The sequence below is a fragment of the Rhododendron vialii genome, chromosome 9a, assembly GCF_030253575.1.
Source record: "Rhododendron vialii isolate Sample 1 chromosome 9a, ASM3025357v1".
Lineage (NCBI taxonomy): Eukaryota > Viridiplantae > Streptophyta > Magnoliopsida > Ericales > Ericaceae > Rhododendron > Rhododendron vialii.
Window position 1 is genome coordinate 9,655,835 of NC_080565.1, and position 19,032 is coordinate 9,674,866.

Genomic DNA, 19,032 nt, shown 5'->3' on the forward strand with positions numbered 1-19,032 from the left:
AGTAGCCGTCCTACAAGTCTGAAAAGTGTTATGTAAGAAACTGTAAGTCTGATGTCTTCTTTTGTGCAGTATATTGTGAAGTTTGCATCATTAGCCCCACTGATAGGGTCCCTAGATGTCAAGTTTGTCAAAGTGCACATCCAAATGGGTGCCCAAAAGTTTGTTTGTTGTTGAAGAACTTCTTGGAGGAGCAGTTCCCTGAGCAATATGCATTAAGAAAGGAGAATGTTCATGAGCACGCTGATAGTCAGAATAGGAGTCCATCGGCATGTATGTTTTACCTACTTTTTAACTTTTTATTCTTGCTGATCTGACAAGTTAAATTATACTAGTACTTTTGTGCATAGTTGTCAGATCTAGAATTGGAATTGTCTTTCTCTGAATCATGAAGTCAACCGAATCATGAGTCAAAAAGTTTTGGTGACAACCTCCAAAGTGCTTAGATAAACATCTACTTGTTCAAAATTTAAGTTCTACATTTAAGCTTACGATATTGAATTTTGTTTTATAGGAGTTTTTTTTCTTTCTTTTTATCACTCAAAAGTGTTCTGGCTAGCTTACGTGCACCTCGACTAATCCTCGGGACTAATCCCACAGTCCATTAGATATACTCCTTTTGTTTACGAATTTTGCAAAGACGCAGTGACTTGGGAAGTCCCAAGACCAGGGTCTTGGGAGCCCAATTACAGCTGGGGTAAAGCCCCATATAGACTGACTCCAAAAGATTTGATAGCACCTGAGGGCTTAGAGGTTTCAAACTTGTGACCTTCAGAGGGCAAACCACTAAGTCCTGGGCCTTAACCATTAGGCCAACCCCTTGGGGTTGAATTTTGTGTGACTGACAATTATGTTGTTTAATAGGTTAGATGCTTGTGTTGGAAGAGTTTGGAAGTGCATTAACGTTCAAAGAAAGGTGAAAGAAAATTGTTTCAAAAATTCTTGAGTCCTTTTGTTACTCATTATATTAAGCTAGGGTATTGTCACTGTTAAAGCATCCAACTCAACATAAACGAGTCCTTTTGTTACTCATTGCCAATGAGTGGAGAGGTTGCCTAGGCTCATATACTAGGTTTGGAGGTTATATTTAACCAATGTTGGACAAGATCCAACACTCCCCCGCACGTGCAACCCCTGACTCGCACGTTGTGAGGTAAACAAACAATTCAACATAAACGACAACAATCAACAATCAACGACAAACAAAGGGTGAACCAACCATCAACGACATAGAGTCTTGTCCGCAAGTCTCCGAAAGCCTAGCTCTGATACCATGTTAAAGCATCCAACTCAAAACCAATTGGCAATGAGTGAAGAGGCTGGCCATGCTCATATACTAGGTTTGGAGGTTATATTTAACCAATGTGGAACAAGATCCAACAGTCACCAAATCGGTAAAGGCAATCTAAGTGTACATATTTTAGCCTTAACATATTTAGAAGATTTATTTACTCATTGATGGTTGGAAAAGTTATGAAGAAAAAGAAAGAACCTTGTGTAGATATATTAAACACTCTAAATCACCATCTGATTAACAAATTACGCATGGGTATTGCCGTATTGGTGTTTGATACCAAACACTCTTAACATATTCTTGCCTTTTCACAATTGAAAGAAGAGGAAAAAGAGGTTCAGAATTGGTCGTCTCAAGAATCGCATGATTTGTAAACTATGAATTGAATCGGGAATCAAACCGTGAATTGTGAGATAATGGGATTCATCACCAACTCTATCTCATAAAAGTTTCACCTAAAGATTTTATCAAGTTGTCATGAATGGTGAATCATATCATGAACTGATGGTAAATCGTACGTTGTTGACAAGTATTCCGTCCGAATGTTTTTCTTGACTTCAAATCGACAAGTTTCCTTCGCCAATAATATGTTTATCTTTTCCAGTATATTGAAGATTTTACTTATTTGTACCAAGTTGCTAAATGGTTGCACCATCGCGGGCTAGCTTCTTTATCTGCAGGTCATCTATCAATAATCAAAGAGTGGGTAACATGGCTAGCTTTTGAGCATCTTGTAATGATGCAAACCTTTGATATGGAGAATATCCTAGCATATTGGCCACTTTCTCATGGGATCATGTTTGGGTGTGAATATCAACACAATATTTTGGATATTCTCTTGCAGATATAGTTGGATTAGTTCAACAATGCATCCTATATTCTTGTAGCCATGTTACGTTTTGTGGCGATATTTTTTGCGTGATTGAATCTTGCTGCTGTTGCTAAAATGCTAGGTTCAATCCAGTCTCTGAATAATGCTCCCATGTTACCGTCAATATCTACCAATCCTTACCAATCATGGTTGTCTGGCCGGGGTCCCGAGGTTCATATCGGAGTTGGTTGTGATTATTGTGGGGTAAGGTCAATATTTTTCTGGCTTTATGGTTCTTGCAATTGGAAACGATGAATTTCGTACTCGTAAATTGTGATACTGAAAACCTGTTGCCACTGGAAACATCGTTCATATCTTAATTCTTTTTCTTTTTTTTCTTCTTTTCTTTTCTTTCTGGTACTTGTCAAATTGATGTGTGGATGATCACTGAAAATTGCTGACTTCCTTCTGTGCCCATTTTCTCAAGGGAGTGTGTAGTTATGAGTCTATGACCCATTGACCATTACCTTTGTCTTGGTAAATGGATAAGCATTATACAAGAGCAAAGATTACCCATCAAGAAGAGTGTTGGTACGGCTCTTTTGGTGCCATGTAGCCAAGTTATGTGTTACCCATATTACGTGACAAGCCATCACTTGACCTCTTATCGGGTTGCTCGTAGGCTCACGCGTGGACTCTGTGAACAGCCTCATGGTCCCTCACCCAAGAGGGTAGGCTAGGGCCCTAGCTGGTCACCATTGCAGCAAGCTCAATGGCTCACTTAAACAAGCTCCGCTTTGCCCCACTAAGATTATACCTACCTAACCGAGCAACCATCCCTCGGCCATGACCACGGTTGCTTGTTCTTCACTTATAGGCAAGCAGCACCCAGGATCTTCGTCAACCTATGTTGAGAGCACAACCTAGGACTCTATCCACCATAATCACAGGACTTCTTGATTAGAGGCTAGTGTTAAGGACTCGTTAGGGCACTTGTGGAGAGACACACAAGATGACATGACAGATGTGCTATGGTGTGATACAGTTGCTGTCATCTCGTACCTACCATTGCAGCTCCCAAATACAACCCCCTGAACTTAGCCACAGGATAACACCATCTCTCATCTCTCTCCTATCTAGCCAAGCCATTAGTACTTCACCTAGCCCTGTCGCTCCCTTCCCCTCCCAGTAATCCTCCTTCCAAGTTATTAGATCTCATAGAACCATAAGTTAGCTATTAGCACGTAATAATACACCATTTTATTTCAAAGTAATTTATAATAGAGATTAGGAAAGTCTTTGCTGATTCAAGATCACGATGATGGTTGTGTTGGATTTGCTAGTGAATCTGTAATATGGAGGTGTGGCGGTCAATGATTTTTGCGGCCTATTGTGGTGGAAAATGGGGTGGTGGGTTGTGGAGACTAAGTGTAAAGGCGGTTAGGGGAGACGGTTTTGAAAATAGTGAGCCCAAACCAAGCTGTGCAACGGTGGTCAGATGGCAGTGGATATGAGAAGAAGAGGGGGAACAGAGAATAAAGAAACGAAGAAGAAAAATTAATTCGTTGAGTAGTTAGGAGGACAGGGTAAATTGCATAAGTATCCGTTTATAGTTTTAGTGTGAAGTCCCACATCGGGGAATCATGGGAAAGTCAAGTGGTATATAACGAATTGCGAGTAGCTACTGTATAATATAACTCAAGGTTAATATTTTGAGCCACGTGGTTAGGCGGCTGTTTGATAAAACTGAACACTGAAATTAAAAGCTGAAAAATTATGTACTGAAAGCTGAATTTTTTAAGCTGAAAAACTGCTTGGTAAACATATTAAGCACTGAATTAAAAAAAATGATGAATTAATTTTAGTTCTGATTCTCTCTTAATTTACTAATGGTCAGAATGTACATATGGTGATGGTGGAGTGGTGATTGTGGTGGTGGTGGTGGGTTGGTGGTGATGGAGCGAGGGTGGTGGTGGTGGAGTGGTGAGGGTGGGGATGGAGTGGAAATGGCGGTGGTGGTGTAATGGGGGGCGGCGATGGAGTGTTGGTTGTGTAATGGTGGCGTTGCGGCGGCGTGGTGGTGGTGGTGGTGGTAGTGGAGTAGTGGTGGTTGTGCAATGGTATTGACCAAGGCGTTGTGGCGGCGGCGGCGTGGTGGTGGCGCAGTGTGGAGTGGCGGTGGGCTGGAGTGGCGGTGGAGTTGGAGTGGTGGCGGTGGAGTGGTGGTTGTGCAATTGTGGCATTGTGGTTGTGGTGGCGGTGGCGGCGGTAGCAGCGGCTGTGGCGTGGTAGTGGTGGTGGGCTGGAGTGGTGGTGGTGGTATGATCGTTGAAGGCAAGTACACAAAAATTCAGCCAGAATTAAGTAGCTCAAAGCTATTTTTTTTTTTTTTCAACTTTTTAGTCTACATTTTTAAGTAGTACTTAATTTGTTAAGCAATATAATATGTGGTTATCAAACCTACTGGATCACTTATTACCTAATTGATTTAGTTTTAATTGCTGAATTTAGGTTATCAAACAACCCCACGTTAAAAAAAAAAACAAACCCCATGTCACATGGCGCGAGTCGTTTCAGGTGGTATTAGAGCCCCTGGTCTACATGGTGGGGGCCACCTCTAGAATCTGGTACAAGCACACTGATTGTGCTATACAGAACTAAGTGCCACCTCATGACCACCGGTGGACGGTTGTTGGGCCAATGCAACGAGGATATTGCATCACAAGGTGGGGAGATTGTGACATCTCACATCGGGAAGTTATGAAAGTCTTGGATGTTAAATAAGGTAAGGCCGACCATCTACTATTAACTCAAGGTTAACCTTTTGAGCCACATGGAACAGGTGTTACAGTTGTTATCAGAGTACCCTGGTCTACATGGCGGGGGCCACCTCTAGAATCTAGTAAGTGCCACACCATGGCCACCAGGGAAGATTGCTAGGCCAATGCAACAGGGACATTGCATCATAAGGTGGGGAGATTGTGAGAGCCCACCTTGGGCAGTAGTCCTACATCAGTAATGTGGGAGTTGTGAATAGTATACAAGACAACGCCCACTAGCTACTACCTGAGGTTAACCTTTTGAGCCACGTGGCTAGGCTAAGGGTTAGTGGGTCAACTGGCATGGGTCGTTATATTCAGTTAACCAGACTAACTGAATAACTGAACGGATGCTCGGGATTGACATAAAATTGATTATTTAGGGCTTGACTAAGGGGCATGCGGGCCAGTTTGGGTTGGGTTTCATTCTGACCTATCACCTGATGCGCGTTGATCAAGTTTAGATTTTCTAGGCCAGATTCTGAAATAACCGTGCCAAACTGTCCAAATGGCTCTATTGAATTGACAGGTTGGTTTGGGCTGGTGGCCGTCTCATTTGTGGAAAGGCTTCTTCATCGTGACTGACAAACTTGGGGTTGATTGTCATGCAATCATCAAGAGCATAGTAAAGAGTGGGGAGATAGCTGTCATCCATTTAGGGTGATATCGGTGGGAAGACCTCCAACAGGAAGTTCTTTATTAGGTCTTTAGGGTTTACTACACAACCTCATGAAGCCTAAGAAGCCAGACACTTCTAAGAAAGTTGCTCACTCTGTTGGACGTCGGAACTCGCTAGACGCTATAAAACACTGATCCAAGCTTGTCTTGTGGACTTTTTAGCACCTTGCCCCCTTTGACACGTGGTTTAGAATTGGACACTCTACGGACACCTTGGAATGCACATCTCTGTTCCTGAATTCCGACCCCAAGACACAAATTTCCATCCATCGCTTGGTCTTTTATGTCATGGAATTTGTTGTCTTTTTAATTTAGCCTAGTGTCATGTTTCATTTTTCATGATCCATGAATGAAGTTCTTACACCTTAACATATCAGGTTCTCCATTTTAGTGAAACTGCGTCTGTCATGTTGTGTGTGATGTGTTAGCATCCATGCTACGTAACACGAAACCAACTATGTCCTGGTGTCTATGCAGCCACTTATCAGGCTAATTAGGGGGCGAGGGAAACTTTGTTGAACTACGAATCCAGTCCGACTTTGTCCAAACCGAGCAATTTGGTTTGGTTCTTAAGTGGTCGGTTTGGTCTCGGTGGTTTAAAAACATAGGAAACTGGAAGAATAGTTTGGTTTCTAAATGAATGCTAATGGTTCTGGTTCCAAATCAATCCGAACCTCAATGGCAGTGTATGTGCAGTATGATAATTTTAGTGGGGGAACATCACTTAAAGAGTCTCAGTCATATGGTGTACTTCAATGGATTTCGTTGGTTTTTGATGATTTCAGTGGAATTGGTTCAAAAATAATTTGATTTGTGATTATTTAATGCAATTTTTGAGTGCATTGAATGGTTTGTAAATAGGGTAATCTCAGTTTGAAATGACCTGTGCTTCAAAACCAGTTTCGAATGGTAGTCTACTGGATTTTATTGATTTGGTTGATTCTGTTCTATGAATTTCAAGGATTGATTGGGTTCACGAAATTTCTAATCCGTAAAAAGTTGGTTTGGTGATTAGTTTATCACAACCAGTCCAACATGTTTCCATGCTCTAATTTGTGAGAACAGGAGTTCTGTACTACCACTAGATTGTGCAAGATTTTTCAAATCAAACACATGCAAATCTTCCGTCTATTTTTAATGCAGATGTATCCTATAATTGGGGAGCGATACAGATGCAAAGACTGCAAGGAGAAATCCGGCTTTGACCTGTGCGAAGGCTGCTATAATAGTTCCTCCAAGTTTCCAGGCCGCTTTAATCAACAGCACACGCCAGAGCACAAACTTGAGAATGTGCGGCTGCATCTCGTAGCCAATGATGTCTCGAGGCTTGAGACTGAGGAGTATGAATCTGATTCTCCAGATGATATGGATTTTAGTCCTTTTGCACCCATTCCAGAAGAGGATTCAGCATCCCACATGTCCTCCGATGATACTTCAGAAAATCAAGAAGATGCCCTCTCTTCCATCTAAAGCCCTTTGCAAGTTCTCGATGTACGGGCCATATTTGGAGGCATCTTGAGAGCTCCAGTCATTTGTTTGAGGTACCAAGATTCTTAATGGTTGGTTTGTATTCGACATTTTTGATGGTTGGTTTCATATGTAAATCCTGTACAGTGAACGTGGTTTGACTCTGCATTTCTTGTTATTGACTACAAAGCATTAGTAAGCTGATGGCAAGTCTGTCAAAATCATTTGCACCAGACTTTCTTAGACTGTACATTTGTTTTGGAAAATCTCCATGTTATCGATGTACTTGCAGCTCATTAGGAAGCTTTTGTTGAAGTGGTCTATGAAGCACAGACAATTGATTATAGTGGCTGTGAGACACCGACATCGAATACACATCGGACATTCCACTGCCGTCTTATTTTCTTTTATAAATTCTTTTGTCGGACACGTTAGGGATACGACTTGCCGGTGGGCATTGTGTCATGTCCAGCCGTGTTTGTTGTGGCAATTTGAAGAGTGCTTTCTCTCTCTTCAACTTTTAAGAGAACGAGAGCTACGCCAAAATAGTATAGCAAGCTATCTCTATTGGAAAGTGCTTTGCTTTTGTGAATCTTCAAATTTAATTTAATTTTGATTTTGCTATCTCCCTTCTCTCCGGCGATACCAGTTTCCGGGCGTTATCTCCCCTCCCCCTCCCCCTCCCCCTCCCCCTCCCCTTTACAATCTTCCTCTCCTTTAATCTATTATTGCATGTCAAAATAGAGTCGATCTCCCTGTTCTCGTAGATTTTTTGTCTCATAAGCTCAACAGTGTTTCACGCTGTCCTGTTTGAAGAGAGGAAAGGAATCCTGATAGCATAAGCCAATCACTGATTACACTTATGAGTTCTGATTGAAGATAATCAGGTCAGAATCGAAGATTGCGCTGTAAGACCCCCAAGATCTTTATGGATTTTGCTATCTTGTTCAAAACAAAATCTCTCGATTGAGGGTAAGTCTTGATTTATACTTGCATGTGCTGGTTAGGGTTTAACTTTGGCTTATCGTTTTAGCTTTAAATTTGTGGGTATGCAATCTTCCTCATCTACTTGGGGTCTTTACTCTCTAGGAAATTTCTTCTTCTAGTGTCCATAAATCTTGTTTGTGTTGCCTCTGTTGTCATTTTTGGTCATGTTTTTTGTCCTTTCCAATATGTTGAAGGATTTCCTCGGGCCCACTCCATCTTCTAACTGCAAGATTTCTATGAGAGAAAAAGGTAAAAACATAGCAGTAACATGTCTTGGGGAAGAAGGTTCCAGAGTCTTGCCACCAGACCCTTTAAAAGGCATGTCCCCATTCCTTGACCCTTTGAGCATTGAGCTCATAAAATCCTCTTTCGGAGAGTCTTCATATTTTGATTCACAAGACTTTCAAAGATGCTTCAAACAACTGAAAGATGATTGTAAGGATGATTTTGACCCACTTGAGCACTTAGAGTTGCTAGAACATCATGCGTCTAATTTATCAGTGGGGTGGGAGAAGCACGCACAAAATGTTAGCTCCAGGGTAGTGATGGTGGAAGGTGAGTCATCACGGTTGTTTGAGAAGAATGATGTGCCTTCTTCAGAGGTGGATATTGAGACATATGAAATGATTACGAAACCAGTTGATGAATTGGTTGAAATGGCGGGGCAGAACATTCCTAGAAGGGAGGAGAACGAGGAAAACTCGGATTGTTATAAGCCAATTGTGATTTCTGGAAAACCAAGTAGTCATAAATGGTTGAGAATGGACTTTAGTGAATCGAACCTCAAAAAACCAATTAAGAGGAGGAAAAAGGTTCTTATGGGAAGAAATTATCTTCTTATTGATCGCGGATTTTCTCAATCTCAAGTTGTTGGCAAAAAGTTTTGTTTTTTTCATCACCCAAGCTTATCAGATGTTGAACTTCGAAAAATAGAGTTTCCTCAGGAAGATATCCAAATGGACATCCAAGAAAAACAGCTTCACACTAAAGAAAGGGCTAGTGATTTCAATCTTGATTGCGGATCAAAGAAAACTCTAGTGGATGGGTTGCCTAGTGGGATTGCTTCAGATGATCCAATCATTGAGGAAGACAAATCCCCTCTACAAAGCCATATATTTTCTTTTAGTTCGCAAGGAGTGAGCTCAAGAAAGCTTGGCTCTTCTCCTGCTCGGATTGTGTCCTTTAAGGTGGGTGGATCTCAGAGAATCAAAGCACCAAGGTCATATTGTGAGAATATGGAGGTTTCTCAATCTTTCGACAACACAAAGCGGAAAATGGAGCATGTAATTGAAGACAGTTACAATAACCCATATCTTATTCAAGCCCCTCGGTGACGTTATCTTGAGTGCGGTTAGTGAGTTCTATTTTCTTTATTGGAAAATTCTAAAATCAGTCCAATGGGCTGACAATAGTGAATGTGTGAATGTGTATTAAAGGGTATAAAAAGTACATTTTAATACGTGTTTTTCTTGTCTTCTAGTGGGCTGACAATAGCAAGACCGTTCTTTATTTTGATATGGTTGCGTCTTTTGTCTTCTCTCTTCCTCTTTGCAGGTCATAGAGACTTCATCCGAAGTGGACTCTTCTTCTACTTTGGTCATAGGAGTACTTCTGGAGGTGCTTGCTTTTTTGATTAGCTACAAATTGTGGTTGGTGTTTTAATACAATCTTGTGGGTCACGGGATGGTATCAGTCATCTTTGATTTGTAATCTTAACGTTGCAGCTTTTGTTGAACTCATGTATTTCATTATGTTTCTATATATATAAATGATGTTCTTATTGTGCCACCCCCCCCCCCCCCCCCCCCCCCCGTTTTGGGTTTCCCAGGGCCATGGCACCGAAACAAGAAATAGTTCCAGGACTCATTTGAAAATACCTGAAGTTGACAGGCATGAAAAGAATTAATACCACTTGAGGGGTGTAAAGTATAATTTATCTTAATATTACGAGGGTAAATATCCCTATCTAGAAACCTTTTTAAAAAATAAACAGTTTATTTCATATTTTCAAACTCAAAAGTAATGTAAATAAAAAATAATTTTTTGATTTTTTTTCACCGTTTAAAAGATCTTAGTTAGGTCTATCAACAATATCTATATTGATAGAAAAAATGTGTAAAGTATAATCTACCTAATAAAACACAAGAGTATGATGACTACACAAATACAAATTGAAAGAAGGGCTGAGATTCATTTGACCCAAGAGTTGATAAGGAACTTTGCAAATGTAATGTAAGTGCCCACATTCTTTGTAGTAATTGCGCAAAGGAACTTTGCAAATGTAATGTAAGTGCCTACATTCTTTGTAGTAATTGCACAAATGCCACCGATCTTCCCATTCCAAAACCCTATTCGCAAATTGATAGTTTTTTGTAGCTAACTTAAAAGTTTAGTTGAGGAGTACCGTAAGCACGAGTAATTCTTTTTCATGCCATTAAGAAGAGGATCACATACTGCACATTAATGAATCGATTTAGTGTTTGAGCCACTAGCTAGCAAATGTCTTGAGCACAGACAATTTCAACCGAGGTGCATAGTACTGTAAATACAGATAAACACTAGTTATCTTACAAAATAATTCATTGTCTCTCCCCCGTAAGTAACAACTAGGAAACAAATTATAAACACATAAATAAACATAGAAAATGTCTAGAGCAAGAAACAGCTGCAAGTTTATCTTGTCAAACCAACTTTAGAAGTTCGCTCTCTATGAGATCCCAAAGTTCCGTTTAATCTACATATTGTTACTCTAAAATTTAATCAAGATGTGCATAATTTATCACGACAATGTCTACCCGTTGAGCTAGTGATTAACTTATGCAGCATAATTTTTTTATTTTGTCTTTATTCAATTTTTTTTTGCGTTTGTTAGTTTTATGTGATATGAGTTCGTCTCGACGAGAGAAATTAAAAAAGTAAAAAATTATGACTTTTATACAAGTATTTTGAAAAATATCAAAGAATGCATAATTTATCACGACACTGTCTACTCGTTGAGTTAGTGATTAACTTATGCAGCATAATTTTTTGATTGTCTTTATTCAAATTTTTTTTTTCGTTTGTTAGTTTTATGCCAAACTTTTATGTGATATGGGTTCGTCTCAACGAGAGGAATCAAAAAAGTAAAAAATTATGACTTTTTTTTACAAGTATTTAGAAAAATATCAAAGAAAAAGTTCAGAAACTAACTTTTAAATTTTTTTTGTTATTGATATTTTCCAAAATACTTGTGTAAAAATCATAATTTTTTACTTATTTGATTCTTCTCGTCGAAACAAACCCATATCACATAAAAAGTTTGACGTAAACTAGCAAATACGAAAAAAATTGAATGTAGACAAAACTAACAAATTATGTTGCATAAGTTAATCACTAGGGTAAACACCAGAAGAACAAAAATTGAGATGGGCATACTTCAACATGTGAAGCAAACCTTGCATAGCAGCCACGCACAGATCCATTTTGTGCTCGTCTCAGGTTCCACAAAGATGATCGGAGTTGCTTATTTTGTTCAAAATATTTTGTTTAATGTCTCTATAAAAAATCATCTCAATCCGATATCACTAAGGGCGTTTACGAATCATACAACTTGGCTTCAGAATTTGGCCTGAATTTCTGAAGTAAAGTTGGATGATTGTTAAATGCCATTACCGGTATTGGATTGAGATGATTTTTTACAGAGATCGTAAAGAAGATATTTTGAACAAAATGAGTGGCTCCGATAATCTTTGCGGTACCCGAGACGAGCGCAAAAACGATCTGTGCATGGCTGCTGTACAACATTTGTTGTACCTGTAGCACCTCTGTTCAATTGGTCATGTTCGCTTTTACTTTTTTGGTAATGCTAAAGAAACCGGCGGGAGCCACCAACCACGGCCATAGACGGCATGCGGGGCCCACTCCGGGCCCTGCACGGATGATCCAAGCCATTCAAAAATTTTAAAAAAAAAATTCCAAGTGGGCTGGCGAGAGCTCAGCTCCTTCCGATATGTGTAAAAGCTCGATCCAATCATCCCATTTTTTGGAGCTCATTCTAATTTTTGAAAAATAGGATGATTGGATCAAGTATCTACACACATCGGATGGAGCTGAGTTCTCTTGAACTCACTCGAATTCTTTTTTTAAAATTTTTGAACGGATCGGATCATCCGTGCGGGGAGTAAGCCCCACGTGTCGTCTATGGCTGTGGTCAGTGGCAACCGTCTAGTTTACTAGGGATGACAATCGGGGCGTTCAGGGCGGATATGGATATTTCCGTACCCGGTACCCGAATAATTACCCACTCCGAATCCTCCCCAATAACCGAACGGGGAGAGAAGTGGCTACCCATACCCGAACCAAACGGATTTCGGATAATCCCCGAATCGAATGGATAACCGAACAAGACAAAAAGAGAGAGAGAGAGAGAGAGAGAGAGAGAGAGAGAGAGGGAGAGAGAGAGAGAGAGAGAGAGAGAGGGGAGAGCAGGGGAGAGAGAAGCCTAGATGAGGCCCCTTTGTGAGAGAAATTGCCACAGTCAATCCAAATCATATCATGATAACGTGTATCAACGAAAACATAATGTGAATTACCAAATGCTTTCAGAGAATCTCACACATCTACATGAGTCAATTACAAAGACCCTTTGGCTATTTCTGAACTCTAGATTTTCCCGACAATGGCAACAGGCGCTTGGAGTGATGGATCTGGCTCTGGAGATGGACGCTTCGCCGAGTGTGTGTGTGTAAGAGGAGAAATTCTTCAGTGCTGAGCGGGCACGGGATAGCTGGTGCCGAACACGCATCTCGGCCGTCCAAAATTGGACGGCCTAGATCTATTTGGGTAATTTTTAAGTGTAAAATTACCAAAACACCCTCTCAAGCCCAAACAAATCTGGGCTGTCCAAAACAAGTTTGGACGGTCGAGATGCGTGTTCGGCACCAGCTGTCCGTGCCCGCTTGACACTGAAGAATTTCTCGCGTAAGAGAGAGAGAGAGAGAGAGAGAGAGAGAGAGAAACCTCTGGTCTCCTCAGATCGCCTCTTGAGTGGAGGCGTCAGTCTGGAAATGAGAAATACCCTAAAACTTGTAGATGTATGTATATATATACATGGGTAATTTTGTAATTTCAAGATTTCGGTTATTTTCGGTTTGGGGATTGGTTCGGATAACAGACGAACCACAAACGAACCGAACCGAACCCGTTCGGTTATCTCATAGCCTCCACCATACCTAAACCCGCGGGGAAAATTTTCGATTATGGTTCGGATACCCATTGGTTCGGTTCAAATTGGCATCCCTATAGTTTACCTTAGGCCCCGTTCAGTTGTCAGGAAAGTACAGGAAATGATGGAAAAATCAACTTTCCCATTACTTTTGTAGTGTTCAGTTGGTAGGAAAGTAGTGAGAAACATGTTTTTAAGTTTTTCTACAGGATTTACTTTTTTGCAAAAGTGGTCCGGCCAAAAGCATAGGATTTTGTTTTACGGCAAAAGTTTTCTCCATTGTGGGGCCAAAATAATTGGCGGGTAAGAAAAAAAGTGAATGACGCCAATACACAAAAAATACGAATTAGGTTATTAGAAAGACACTTTGAGATTTACGTGAGCAACAACAATTTCGACTACTATGGTGCTTTCTGAGATAATTGTTGTGGAAAAAGATTGGTAGTTTATTATTTTTGGAAATATTTATTTATCTTGTCATTAGTCTTCAATTTTGTTTTGTACTAACTAATTTTCAGTGAGTTTTTGCATCGATAACTAATCAAGCACAGTTGTTTAATATTTATTTATTTAGTTATCATCTACTTATTTTTTAAACTTCATTTGTACGGTTAATTATCAGAGAATGTCAATTTAAATGGGGGATTTGCATGACCATTTAGAATATAGCAAATTGAATAGGGAATTGCAAGTCGATTTTTTCATTTTATGTTAAGGTTTTGTATTAGATAAAATACATTTTTCGTATGTGTTAATTTTTGAAATATGATAGCCTATTATTTAGCTCTCAAAGTTACTTTTATTTAAAAATAGCCATGAGAATAAAAATAAAGAAATTTCTCATAAGTGTTTTTTCCTGGCAAATGAACCACTAAACTTTAGTTTTTCTGCAAAAAAAAAAAAAAATTGTCAAATGAACACTCACGGGAAAATAAATTTCTTTTTCCTTTATTTCACTTTACTTAACTTTTCTTGAGAATAACTTTCCGGTATAACATTCCTGGCAACTAAACGGAGCCTTAATGTTACGAGGGTAAATATCTCGTTCTAGAAACTTTTTTAAAAAATAAACAGCTTATTTCACATTTTCAAATTTAAAAATAATATAAATAAAAAATACTTTTTTGATTTTTTTGTACCATTTAAAAGATCTCAATGAGATCTATCAAATAAGATCCATATTGATAGAAAAATTATTTGCATAAATACATAATTTTTAAGCTTAAAATTACATTTTTAAAAAATAAGAAACAAATCCTGGTTTCTCACAAAGGACATAGAAATATCATTGGCCGCAAGGCCTTTGGCGGGTTTTGAGGTTTCAGTTGATCAATTGTTATACCTTGATCCTCGCCACCTATATCGTCATCACGCAAACACACACTCTCTCTCTTTGTATTTTTATATAAAAGTATGAGAAAATTTCAAAATAGCACCTGATCTTTTGCACAAATCACATACAGGCACCTGACCTTTTAAAATTATTAAAAAAACACCTGACCTATTTAAAAACCCATCAATTTTACACCTGCCGTTAACTTTCCATCCAAAATAAACGGAAATGCTGAAAATGTATATTTTGGCATGAATATTGGCAAAACAAGATTAAGGCTAATTTTTGCAAAACACAATATTATACTCATAAACAAGATTAAGGCTCGATTTGGCTTTAAAAGTCAATTAATAACTTAATTTTTGTCTTTATTCAAAAGAAAAAAAACGCATTTGTTAGTTTTGCGTCAAGATGAATCAATAAGTTACAAAAATTAATTAACTTTTTAATCTAAATCCACCCTAAATAAGGAATCAAGCTTAATTTAATAATTAAATACCCATAATTATGCAGCCAAATAAGATTACTCTGTATTAAACAAAGGAAAAAGCAAAAACAAAAAATATAGAATAGTCAAGCTTAATTTAGTAATTAAATACCCACGACAAGTCACTTTTCACACCTACTCATGACTATTATATGTTTTTTGTTTTTGCATTTTCTTTTGTTTATTTAATACAGAGTAATCTTATTTGGCTGCATAGGTATGAGTATTTAATTACTAAATTAAGTTTGATTCCTCATTTAGGATGGGTTTGGATTGAAAAATTAAGTAATTTTTGCGACTTATTGATTCGTTTTGACGCAAAACTAACAAATGCGTTTTTTTTAATAAAGATAAAAATTAAGTTATTAATTGACTTTGAAAGCCAAATCGACCCTTAATCTTGTTTATGAGTATAATATTGTGTTTTGCCAAAATGAGCCTTTATCTTGTTTTGTCAATATTCGTGCCAAAATTCATATTTTCAGGATTTCCGTTTGTTTTGGATGGGAAGTTAACGGCGGGTGTAAAATTGATGAGTTTTTAAATAGGTCAGGTGTTTTTTTGATAATTTTAAAAGGTCAGATGCATGTGTGTGCTTTGTACGAAAGGTCAGGTGCTATTTTAAAATTTTTCCTAAAAGTGTACATCACAAAAATACTTATCTTCGACTAAGGAGTGTTCCACGTTTAGAAAAGTACTTTTTGAAAAAAGAAGGTAATTTCAAACTTAAGTATAATGAAAATGAAAAATATTTTTTCAATTTTTTTTGCACCGTTTAAAAGATCTTAATGAGATCTATCAAATAAGATCTATATTCGTAGGAAAATTATTTGCGTAAACACATGATTTTTAAGTTTGAAATTTTTTTTTTTTTAAAAGTGGAACACCCCCTAATAGCAATGGAAAACCAGCAGGAGATATCTGCTGGAATTGAAACCGATGAGGAATTTCAGTGTTGCGTTTTCTGGTAAGCTCTCTCTCTCTCTCTCTCTCTCTCTCTCTCTCTCTCCCCGTGTGGGTATGCATACTTGCTGTATTCTTTTTATCGCGTTTTCTTTGTGCCGAGGTTTTTCTTTTTTCTTTTCGAGATTCGTGTTAGTATTAGGTTTATTGGCTTGCAACTTTAGTCAAATAAAAGGGGGTTAATTTCGGAGTTTATTGTGTAGTGGTTATATGAAGAATGAGGTATCCTCATGAATTTAATCACCAACTTAATGGATGCGCATATACACGGCTGGAAAACCTATATATAAGTTATTGTATAGAACACGAACGATAGTAACGGCGAGGCTGTGGGTTCAAATCGAGGATGTCGATACTTTGTTGATGGGTTGGGTTGGGATCATGGTAGTCTATATTCTTCTAACACTTAGACAAAAAAAAAACAAAAAATCGAGACACTCCCCCCCAGGGAAAAAAAAACAAAAAAGTAGTAAGAAAATCGGACACATTCCCTAAGGCTGATGCGGGCGGGAAGAGAACTGCAGCTTAACGAATATGAGTTGAATCACCAAAGCCTGGTAAAAGTAGAATATCTCCTTTGGCTTTGTAAATACTGCTAGCCAATTTTGATCTAACTGGCCCGTTTTTTCTTTCAAAAGAGAGGCCTAAAGTTCTTTATGATGGAACTGGCTATTTTTTCAACCACTTTCTGTACTCAATGATTGGAAAACGAAAAGTTCAGTTTTTCACTCATGTTTTCTTCCATGTCACTAAAAGGAAGCGTTTCTATGATCTTGGTGCTTGATGGAGCAATTTGGAAAATAAATTATTATCCGACACTATATTTTGTCACTTCAAGGAAATTTGATTCATTCATGCACCTTGGAATGAGGTGAAGTGTTATATTTTTGCCAAGGGCCCTGCCTTAGGAAATATTTCTTTCGCTCATTCTAGTTAAAGCCTCTCTAGCTAAGCACTCTGCAGCTTCTTGTGGATCCTATTCCTCTATGTGCCTGATGAGATTCACAGCCTCCTGATGCTTCATCACTTGGGAGAGAGCCAAAACAAAATTTTCTGCTTTCGCTTTTGCAGAAAATAGTGGTAGTTTCCCTGAGAAGAAAATTTCGAAGGTTGGTTGGTGTGGTATTGTTTCTGCTTTCGCGTTTACAGAAATAACAACAATGAAAAGTCAAATACAAACTTCAGTTTCGGACGAAAACATGTTTTGAAAATTTGAAATCTATCTGTTTGTGTTTTTGTGTTTCTTGATTTCAACAACATCAAGTCCGGCAGCCGTAGGGCACCGAAAGAGCACGATTTCGTAGCCGAAATGACAGTTTTCACCGAACCAATCTACATCTTGCTCCGGACCATTCAGCGGAAACCCTTCTTCCGCTGGTCAGAGGGAAAACTAGGGACGGACAAGGGAGGTGTTTGTACCATAATTAAGATTTCTATTTTTACCCGTCGATCAGGCGACACGTGGCAAGGGTAAATATGGGTAAGTGGGAGAATGGAATGGACTCACCTTAATAATTTAGAATGGAAGTAAATCGATGGTGAAACTATAAAAAGTTTTGTCCGTCGATTGGCCTACACGTGGCGTATTCCTATGGCCTTTTTGTCCGTCGATCGGGTGACAGGTGTCAAATGGAACTGGATCCCATGATTCCACGATTGAAGAGAACGATAACCGCAATTAACGAGACAATTTTCTCAACGTGGGCATGATCAGCAGTTGGAGGAAGTTCTTAATCAGAAATCGAGGGAGTTTTTCAACTGCTACTTTGGGGGGAAGATTCGAATTCAAATGTAGGAAGGCCTATTTAAGAACAAGTTAGTAGCAATTTCAGGGACACACAAAAAACAACGCTAATCAGGCCTTTATCTTTTCTTTTCTAAGAGTAGAGCTAACTTGTAATTGTTCACTCAATCATCTCGATTGATTGTTCTTCTACTTTGAGGGTTAATAAAGTCCATTTTGTTAATCTTCTTCCACACATCATCCACTTCATTGTTTGTTTTCAAAGATGTCCTGAAATACGGCAAGGAACCAAACTCCACTTTTCACACCCACATTCCAGCAAGCTTACGATACGATTTCCCGTCGATTGGAAAGAAAACAAGAATTTTAGTAACAATTTTTGGTGTTAGAAGGAGGGCGATTTACTAATTTGGAAGTAAGCTATGGCACCGAAGACTAGAAATCAATTGCCAACAGATGGCAACAATGACAACAATTCTGCCAATACTAATGGTGGAAGTGACGCAAATGGAATCAATGCTGTGAATCCGGACCAGAGGAGTCCAGAAGGGGGCCAACCAAATGGTCCAGAGATCGAGTCATGCGACTTGATCCAAAAATTTGCAAGAGTTTTAAATGATCCAGAAAGTGAGGTAGCCAAAACTTTGATGGCTATGTTTAAGGCAGCGGTGGCACAAAATCAACCAACGGTGGAGGTCCCAGTTAACGTAAATGTTAACCCTGGACAAACCAGTGGATATGCCAACCGTAGTAATGAAGTACCTTCTACGCAGGTTTGATAATCCAACTTTTGAAACTATTTTTACTGATATGAATAGAGTTCCAAATAATATTGGTAATGGTCAAAATCAGAGCTTTTATCAAAGTATACCAACTATTGTCCCTATGGGAACAGAAACTGGAAATATTGGAAATAATGCCCATGGAGGGCAAAATGTTTATGCAAATATTTTTAGGAATGATAACAGGAATGTTCCAAGCATGGCTAATGGTGATCCAAATCTTTATGGGTATGATCCACCAAACATAAGAAGACAAGATTATCCATATGGGCATAATATTAGACCTGAAGCCCTTGTTCCCCCAAATCAAACTGGAAGAATACAGGAGCCTTATTTAAGGGCTCAACTTACGAATATTATGCAAGATATGTATGGTCCTGGATTACAGAGAATTGAAAAACCTATGTTTAGAAAATCGTATCCAAATTGGGTTGATAATGTGCCTTTTCCAAGGCATTATAGAATTC

General features: G+C 38.7%; 1 protein-coding gene across 5 annotated transcripts in view; it reads left to right on the forward strand.

Moving 5' to 3' along the window:
- Positions 1-19,032, forward strand: part of LOC131300437 (E3 ubiquitin-protein ligase PRT1-like) — a 35,924-nt gene that overhangs the window by 3,015 nt on the left and 13,877 nt on the right. For 4 of the 5 annotated variants that reach the window (XM_058326283.1, XM_058326285.1, XM_058326286.1 and 1 more), the window contains 3 exons: positions 70-270; positions 2,245-2,366; positions 6,743-7,381. In XM_058326283.1, coding sequence (XP_058182266.1) covers positions 70-270; positions 2,245-2,366; positions 6,743-7,069 — 650 coding nt within the window. In that variant the 3' untranslated portion in view covers positions 7,070-7,381. Of the gene's footprint in view, positions 1-69; positions 271-2,244; positions 2,367-6,742; positions 7,382-19,032 lie in introns of those variants that run through there. The other variant, XM_058326284.1, reaches the window with a different exon arrangement.